At 34.5% G+C, this 9,392-nt stretch overlaps 1 protein-coding gene and 1 long non-coding RNA gene across 2 annotated transcripts; both read left to right on the top strand.

Moving 5' to 3' along the window:
* The first annotated feature begins 1,957 nt into the window (after window positions 1-1,957).
* LOC144962576 (glutathione hydrolase 1 proenzyme-like) lies at window positions 1,958-4,914 on the top strand. The gene is made up of 4 exons (XM_078895625.1): window positions 1,958-2,106; window positions 2,545-2,567; window positions 2,892-2,964; window positions 4,752-4,914. The coding sequence occupies exons 1-4, from the start codon at window positions 1,958-1,960 to the stop codon at window positions 4,912-4,914; spliced, it is 408 nt and encodes a 135-aa protein (XP_078751751.1).
* A 705-nt stretch (window positions 4,915-5,619) lies between these two features.
* On the top strand, window positions 5,620-8,600 carry LOC144965239 (uncharacterized). The gene is made up of 3 exons (XR_013643981.1): window positions 5,620-5,677; window positions 7,752-7,888; window positions 8,570-8,600. It is a non-coding gene; the product is annotated as an uncharacterized LOC144965239 (long non-coding RNA).
* The last annotated feature ends 792 nt before the right edge of the window (window positions 8,601-9,392 follow it).

Here is a 9,392-nt window from a genome sequence, read left to right as displayed (position 1 = left end):
ACCGTGAACACCGCTGTAACAATCCTTTGATCTACGTCATCAGAGGCAACCCATTGTTTCTTTCATCTTTTCCCATTCCCCTTACTATCCCCCCCCCCCATCTTCTCTCTCTCTCTCTCCTCTCTCTCTCTCTCTCTCTCTCTCTCTCTCTCTCTTGTCATAGTGTTATCCCTTCCCCTTCCCATCTCATTGTAAAATGAAAACGTTCTGCTGTTTGCAGATACATGTATGATTGTTTTGTTATTTCTCTCTCACTAGGCATTTGAAAAAAAAAAAAACCTGAAAAAAACCCAAAAAAACTTAACCTTTTAAAGGCGAATATCAATCTTACTTGGACCAAAAATAAAATCTTACCGTTTTCATCAAAAGACAAAAAACAAAATACAATTTAAAAACATGAGCTTTTATATAGGGCAATATCCACCCAACGTGCTCAAAGCGCTTTTTATCAATATTCTTACTGCTCTTATGGTGGAAACGTTTTGTTTTTCTGCGTTAAAAATAATATAAATGAAGACTATTATTTGAAAACAAAAAAATCAGTGTCACTGGCAAAGGGTTAATTGCAGTACTCCTGCATCCTGTGAGACTCCTACGGCACTTGCTAATCATAAAAAGGGAAATAGCAGCAACCAACAATACTAAGGTAAAAAAAAGGTGGGGGGGGGGGGGGGGGGGGGAGGGAGAGCAAACCCAGGAGCAATGCAACCTTTTAGCGGCGAAATTCGCTCTTTGACCTAACACCAAATCTTCTATCATCAAAAGACAAGTAACGGCAAAACGATTATAGACAATTGAAGTCCGAGTTGCGATAGTCTGACTGCTCTCTTGGTGGAAACGATAATAAAGATAAAAGCAAACTATTATCTAAAAGCAAAATATTAGCTTCGCTGTTAAGGGGTTAAGAACACCTGCAACTGCCAGTATCCTTGAGATGCTCTACGTCACCTCTACGTCACCAAGGTCACCAAGCGACACTTTCGTCGGCATGCACCCCCCCCCCCCCCCCCCCCCCTCCACTCTTTCAAGGTGGTGGTGGCGGCGGATAAAAAAGGCCTTTTTCTCTTTCACTCAATCAACTGGTCTGCTGGTGGACCCTAGGCCTCTCTACAAGTACAAGAAATAATACTCACTTTTTTTCTGCTCCAACGAAAATATCTACCCCCCACCGGTCTAATTATTTGTAGCAGACGTCAAATTTCTCAAAACGGTCACGTGACACTGTAAAAACAAGCAGGAAGTCCATGAAAGCTTATTTACGGCATTTCCTTTGAACCGTGTAAACAACAAAATTTCGTTTTCATTCGACTCAACGGGTCAGATTGGCCGGTATTTTTTTAACGAACAAAAGTTCTGAAAAATCAAAATGTTTCTTAGAAAGTTGAAACATGCTAGTTTTTGAAACAGAGGTAGGTTTTTAAAAAAAATCTTTATATTTTACGTGAATGCATGCTCGAGGCGAGTTGGACGTGCAGCGGAGGTTGGTAGGCCAAAGGCCCACCTCTCTAGATATTTAATCATCTTTATTATCAATTAATTGACATTGAATACTAATTATATAATCGATAAATTGTATCTATGCATAAAAGTTACACAGAGCATTTAAACGTTTTAAGAACCTGTTAGCTCTTAAACGATACGATACGATATATATATATATATATATATATATATATATATGTATATATATATATATGTGTGTGTGTGTGTGTGTGTGTGTGTGTGTGTGTGTGTGTGTGTAGTTTGCAGAGCTTGAGTGATGGCCAGAACCAACCCTCCATTTTTGTTGATCTTAATGCCATTAAAACTTTTAATGGCTATATTTCATATGGAATATATCAGTTTATTTCTGCAAGAAAGCATAAGAATTTTAACACTTGATTGAAATTATTTCTTCATTGTTCAAATAGGTGGACTTTCTGTTGGCATCCCCGGGCTATTAAAAGGCTATATAGAAATGCATTCAAGGTTTGGCTCTCTTCCTTGGAAAAGATTGTTAACTCCTACAATCGATATACTCCGCAATGGTTTTCCTCTCACCGAACTATCCTATGATGGGTTGATTCGCCAACTGTCGCCAAACAAAGAGAAAATGAAAGGATTCGAGTAAGTAGAACAATGCAAACTTTCAGAGCCATTGGGTCCATGGAGCCAGAGTTTATTCCCGATGATAAAGCATGCAACGGACATGCGCTTTTTACTCCTTTAAGAAAGGAATAAATATGCTCATAAATAGCGTTTATCTATATCTACAGTTTATAATCAACATTCTCTCAGCGTTTTGAAATATGAATTGCTACTAGTGGCTAACAATCATGAGGAGACAAGTTCATCCTGCTAAGTGCCAGGACGAGGAATTGCGTGTAACAAGCTTTTCTTTAAGGTTTGCCGCATAAGTTTCATTAACTTAAATAGTAGTATTAAATCGCCTTCACAGGTCAAAGTGAGAAGGGGGCTGTACCATAGTGACAAAACAGTTTTTCTTTGAACTACCATTCGCTATTATATTATATGTATATTTTCTTCATAATCATTCTTTCAAAGAAATGCAAATGAGACCATTGTTGGTAATGAGATTCATTAAGTATTATATTTAAGAAACAAAAGCAATCCAATACAAGCCATTACTTTGAATTTGTTTTAGTAGTACAAAAGGTTATGGAACTAAAAGCTGAGCACATGTTGTATTTAACATCACTACAACTTCTCTTTCAGATAAACGTATTATACCGGTTGATTATGAAATTATAGGTTTTGGTCGTGTCGTTATTTATTACAAAAGACGTCATATCCGGGCGCAAATAGCGGGGTTCAATTGACCTCAGATTGGTGCTGACCTCCTAACTAAGATACTAATTTTTCCATAATAATTATTTTTCTCTGTATTTCAGGTAACTTAATTGAAAGACCTAAACATCTTCGGCAAACAGAGCAGAAAAGAAACACTGCAACTCTGGCACTACTGTTACTATTAGACTAAAGTCGTTCGATGTCTAAAAAGTCAATTTCATAAGACTGATCTCGTAATTGATCCTTTTTCATATTCACCTATCATTGATAAATACAGTGCACTCTGGATACGTCGACGTTGCCTAAGTCGATTTTTACCCAAGTCGATTTTTTTTCTTGATCCCTCCCCCTTCTTCCTATATAACATTAGTAAAAAAAAAAACTCCACATAAGTCGATGTCGCTTAAGTCGATGTTCATATCACTCATGACTACAAAAAAAAAATCACAAATAAACAAGTATTTCCATTGGTTAAAAAAGCTACCAGTAAGAATTTTGTGAACGATTAGTGCACATCGATGTGATGTAGGTGCTTTGCCCGACGTCCGTGTTCAATGTACATGAGCAGTATTGAATAACTTTAATTTCTTCATCTCAAATTTTACATTGTCGCAACTTCAAGTTCAAGATTTTTTTGGTTCTAATCCCAGGCCATCCTTTATAATGGCCCTCTTAATTAGTATCAATTTTATCAAGAGGAAGTCAAGTCAAGTTTACAACTACAATGGCAAACCTATTGCGGAAAAGGAAGATTCGATGCATTGGAAAGTTTGGTATGCGACAGAAAATCATCGCATAGGAAATTGGCATACCAGCTATTTCTGTCTCAACGATTTACAAGAAGCATGACCTTGACCTAGAGGCTCCTACCCTTCCGCTTTTCGCGGAATAATTTCACTTAATTGGTATACATTCCACATTCTCATCGAGGAAATTTTTTTTTAAAAATCTCTAGCGAAAAAAAATGAGCTCTGGCTTATTTCGTCATCTCCTATGGTCAATCAACACACATTTTGTATGTTGATTAGTCTCTTCAAAGTGTGTGCTGCTGATGTCGGATAATATTATATGTTTGGGAGGGGGGTTGACCGAAGTATTATTATTATTATTATTATTATTGTGACTCCAATTCGTGAGGTCAATGACCTTGGTAATATTATATGTTGGCTTCAATCGGTAATAATATTATTTGAGTACGGTCAGCTTCTTTCCCTATTTAATTTTAGCCCTGTGTCCGTGTGTGTGTGTGTGTGTGTGTGTGTGTGTGTGTGTGGGTACCGGCACGCGCGTTTGCTTGATTAGGTGTGTGTGTGTGGGGGGGGGGGGGGTCCTGACAAGGTTAAATCCATCCATTCAATGCTTTGCTCTCAGACGGCCAGGACCTGGGGGTTCTCTATTATTATTTGACCCCATTTTTAGTCTTTACACAATCTGTACATTTTTACACATTTTTTATTTTTAATCATTTGAGTACTTTTGGATTGTCTATTACATTTTCTGTTGCAAAGTATGTCATAGTCAATAACAGTAAGTTGATTCCGCTTTTTTTTAAATCTCAAATTCCGATTTTTATGTATTCTGATTCCTCTACGGGACTATTGGGGGTAGGAGCCTCTCATGACCACTACAGAGACCGCGCGATATGAAGGGACATACTTATTCTAGATTGGTTTGCTTTGTTCAAATGAGTTTTTGCTCATTTGGTTACACTCCGGTTAAGTTGATTTTCGGATAAGTCGATTTTTTCTCGGTTCCCCTGGGCATCGTCTTATCCGGAGTGCACTGTAATGATCTATCCGATGATATCACTTACATTCAAGGGCTCATTAGATTAGAGCCTTCATTGACGTTTTTTAGCTAAATTTTTTATTGTGTTCAAACCTCTTGATAATTATTTCGTCACTTTGGTCATCCATATTTCATCATCAATTTCCATATCTTAAATATTTCGTTCGTTTTAGAATGTTTCTTGATGAGACCAACCAAATGAAAAAGGTAGATAGCATTATTCGCATGCCCAAACTTGCCAGGACTATGGAACGGATTGCTGAAGATCCAATGTCATTTTACAAAGGAGCCCTTGCACAAGACATACTCAGTGACCTGAAAGACGAAGGTAATTGATGAATTGACGATGATGATGATGATGATGATGATTGATGATGATGATGATGATGAAGGTGATGATGATGATGAGGATAATGATGATGATGATGATGAAGGTGATGATGCAAATAATGATGATAATAATAATAATAATAATAATAATAATAATAATTTAAAAATAATAATAATAATAATAATAATAATAATAATAAAACAATAATAATAATAATAATAATAATAATAATAATAATATAATAATAATAATAAATAATAATAATAATAATATAATAAAATAATAATAATTATTATTATTATTATAATGATAATGATTATGATGGTAACCATAATAAAAATGATAATGACAATAATAATAAACCTCATCGATGACTATCATATCTTCATCATCATCATCATCATCATCATCATCATCATCATCATCATCATCTCATCATCATCATCATCATCATCAGCAGCAGCAGCATCATTATCATGGTCATCATCATCATCGTCATCATTGTCATCATTATCATCATCATCAACACATCTTTTACTTGGACGGTTTACTTTTTAAGTCATGTGCTGCGAGAATAATATGATACGGGTATTTATTTCCATAAACCCTTTCTTGACAGGTGGTATAATCACGCAGGAAGACCTCGACAAGTACCAGGCCCTTGTCAAGAAACCGACAGTTCTTGACCTGCTGGTGGCCGGACTTTGTACTCTGTACCCTCGCCGTCAGCTGGTCCTCATCTAAGTTACATCTTGTCCATCCTATCAGGTATTTGTAAAAGAAAAGCGGCAAGAGGAAAACTATTTTGCTAATAAAAAATATGAAGATTTAAAAATTCTAATTCAATTATGTTTTTTAAGAATTCCATTGATAAAGAACTAAACAACATAATATTTGATTGCGGTGAATAAAGTTGGATGAATTTGGATTTCATTTGTATTTTGTATATACATTAATTGAAACTCTCGAATGTATAAAGGTGAACATGTAAAATGAATGTTTATAGGGAAAATTATACTACGGCTATGACATTTGTCTTTGATATTTGATAATTGAAATGGTGATTATATACCGAAAATTGTCAAATTAAAATTAAATATAATTTATAAAACTGAAAAATATTATCTATGCATGAAAGTTTAGCAGAGTATTTAAAGGTTTGTAAAACGTATTAGCTCTTAAACGACACGATACAAATTAAATATATTATCCTTATTTCCTATTTATATTTATATTATATTTTGTTATATAGATGGGCGAGGTGGTGGAGATCATAAGAGTTTCAGCCAAAGAGATCATCCGTTTTACAGTTCTCTTATTTATCATTACAAACGTTTGGGTATTGTTTTGCCAGTCAGGACAGGTGGACATATTTCATTGGATCGTATTATTATAAAATCAATAAGTTCCATTGCTTTTCCATTCTAGTCATGATAAGTTTCTTCTCTTCTTCTTCTTCTTCTTCTTCTTCTTCTTCTTCTTCTTCTTCTTCTTCTTCTTCTTCTTCTTCTTTTCTTCTTCTTCCTTCTTCTTTCTTCTTCTTCTTCTTCTTCTTCTTCTTCTTTCTTCTTCTCTACTACTACTACTACTATTACTACAACTACTATACTATACTTACTACTACTACTACTACTACTATACTACTACTACTACTACTACTACTATCTTCTTCTTCTTCTTCTTCTTACGTTTGACTTCTTCTCTCTATTCTCTCTCTCTCTCTCTCTCTCACTCTCTCTCTCTCTCTCTTTATCTATCTATCTATCTATCTATCTAGCTAGCTATCTATCTATCCACCTCTCTCTCTCTCTCTATCTCTCTCTCTCTCTCTCTTTCTCTCTTTCTATCTCTTTCTTTCTTACGTTCTCTCTTTCTTTTCTTTTTATTTCTTTCCTTCTTTCTCTCTTTCTCCCTCTTTCTTTCTGCCAATCTATCTATTTCTATATCAGAAACATCCATCTATCTATACATCCATACAGCACCCATACATTCATACCTTCATAGATTCATACCTACCTATCTACCAACCTATCTACCTATCTACATATCTACCTGCCTTCCTGCCTGCATACATCCATCTATCCATACATAATTACATATATACATATACATACATACATACATACATACATACATACATACATACATACATACATTAATACATACATACTTATACATAATCATACTACATACAACATACATCTTACATCTACATACTACATACAGACATACATACTACATAACATGACATTACATACATACAACATACAATACATACATACATACATACTACATACACTACATACATACATACATAATACATACATACTACATACATTACATACATACATACATACATACATACATACATACATACATACATACATACATACATACATACATACATACATACATACATACATACATACATCATACATACATACATACATACATACATACATACATACATACATACATACATACCATACATACATACATACATACATACATACATACATACATACATACATACATACATACATACATACATACATACATACATACATACATACATACATACATACATACATACATACATACATACAACATACATACATACATACATACATACATACATACATACATACATACATACATACATACATACATACATACATCCTAAACAACATACATACATACATAATACTACATACATACATCTACATACATAATACATACATACATACATACATACTGCATACATACAACGGCAGCAACACTTGCCACAACTCTAAAATGCATATAGATATGTTTAATCATTTTTTTTCCCTTATCTTCGAAGGTTATAACATGTCTACTGATAACTGGGCCTCTCAGAAAGCCAAGACCGAGACTTACCACCGTTTCATAGAAGCCTTAAAGTTTTCGATCGCCAGAAAGACCGAATTGGGAGATGAAAACTTTGTGGATGTGAAAGCGGTACTGACGTATTTTTTTTAATACTTCCTTTTTCCGAGACTAAATTAACTAACGTAAATAGAGATGTAAAGAGAGAGAGAGAGAGAGAGAGAGAGAGAGAGAGAGAGAGAGAAAGAGAGAGAGAGACAGAGACAGAGAGAAAGAGATAGAGAGTGAGAGAGAATGAATAATTAGTTTATGACAATGATAACTTTTATAAACCAACTGCGAAAAAATAACAGAAGTCTATAGGCTTGCTGTGATATGCATTATATATCGAGAGCTATGAAAAAAGTTATAATGTATTGATTATTTAATGTCCTCTTGTCAAACTCTTCAGTGATGAGTGAATTAAATTTCACTCTTACACTTTCACCAGGGAGTTGGAAATTAATAAACTGTGTCCTTTAATTGATGCAAAGCCATGTACGGATTTAAATGAATTTAGTTCGGGACACAGAGAGATATTGCATATACAAACCCATTGGTTTAGTTTTATGTGGATTAAAAACGAGACACTTCTCGTCTCCCTTAAACTCTCTCGAGTTCATCCTCATTGTAAAACGAACAAATTTGCTCGATTTTCCATGAATGTGAATTCGAGAGAGTATGTTATCTGGCATGGTATTTTTCCATTCTGTTTCTCTGGCAACACCTTGTAATTAATTTCAATCTATCTACATTAAATGTATGGTTTCACAGATTGTCAAAAATCTCACCTCGAGAGCTTATGGAGAGAAACGAGGTTGCCCATAAAAGATTCAAGAACGTTTGATTTCCAATATTATGGTCCAAAGTTTTACAGTGCAAAAGAAACGGAACTTCCCACGCTGCTATTGTAGACAGAGAAGGGAACGCTGTCTCCATGACTGGCTCTATTAAATACATAGTGAGTAAAGAATAAATCAAATTGACGTCACTCAACTCTTTGTTACTGTTTTAGACAACAGGTTAGGTTATTGGTTCTCATATAATTATTTAATCAGACTATAAAATGTTTAAGGTTACACAAAGTTTAATATGTTCGAACGTTTGATCTGGCGGGCAGAAATGGTGAGAATTCTACTTACACACCTACTCTTAATATGTTAATAGATAAAGAGAAAATGGTACGAATATAACAAGTTTGAGAGTTTTTGCCAAGGTGAGGGTGATCTAAATCGACCGATATTTGAAGGACGAGTTTTCTAGCCAAATTTATTTTTTAACATTCAAAGTACGACAGTTGTTAATATCTCTTTCCATGATATCTTGACTTTTCAAAATCCTATATTATATAATCGTTTGTTGTCATACCTATAAATGCTTCATTAATACATACATTTCAGCATTAAAAAGAATGAGCAGGAACCGGTTCCTCTTTGTTAGATGACAAGGGGATTTTGTGTAATAACCAATGTTAGATGTTTTACTAAGCTGCTCGCGTGGAATCGTTAATTCATGTTTTGTTTTGGGTTTTTTTATTAATGCATTTTTTTGGTAATTATTATTCCCGGTTATATCTACACCCCTTTTAAAACCTTTT

The sequence above is a fragment of the Berghia stephanieae genome, chromosome 1, assembly GCF_034508935.2.
Source record: "Berghia stephanieae isolate SIO BIC M18660-M18661 chromosome 1, UCSD_Bste_1.3, whole genome shotgun sequence".
Lineage (NCBI taxonomy): Eukaryota > Metazoa > Mollusca > Gastropoda > Nudibranchia > Aeolidiidae > Berghia > Berghia stephanieae.
This window is presented reverse-complemented; position numbering and strand designations above follow the sequence as displayed.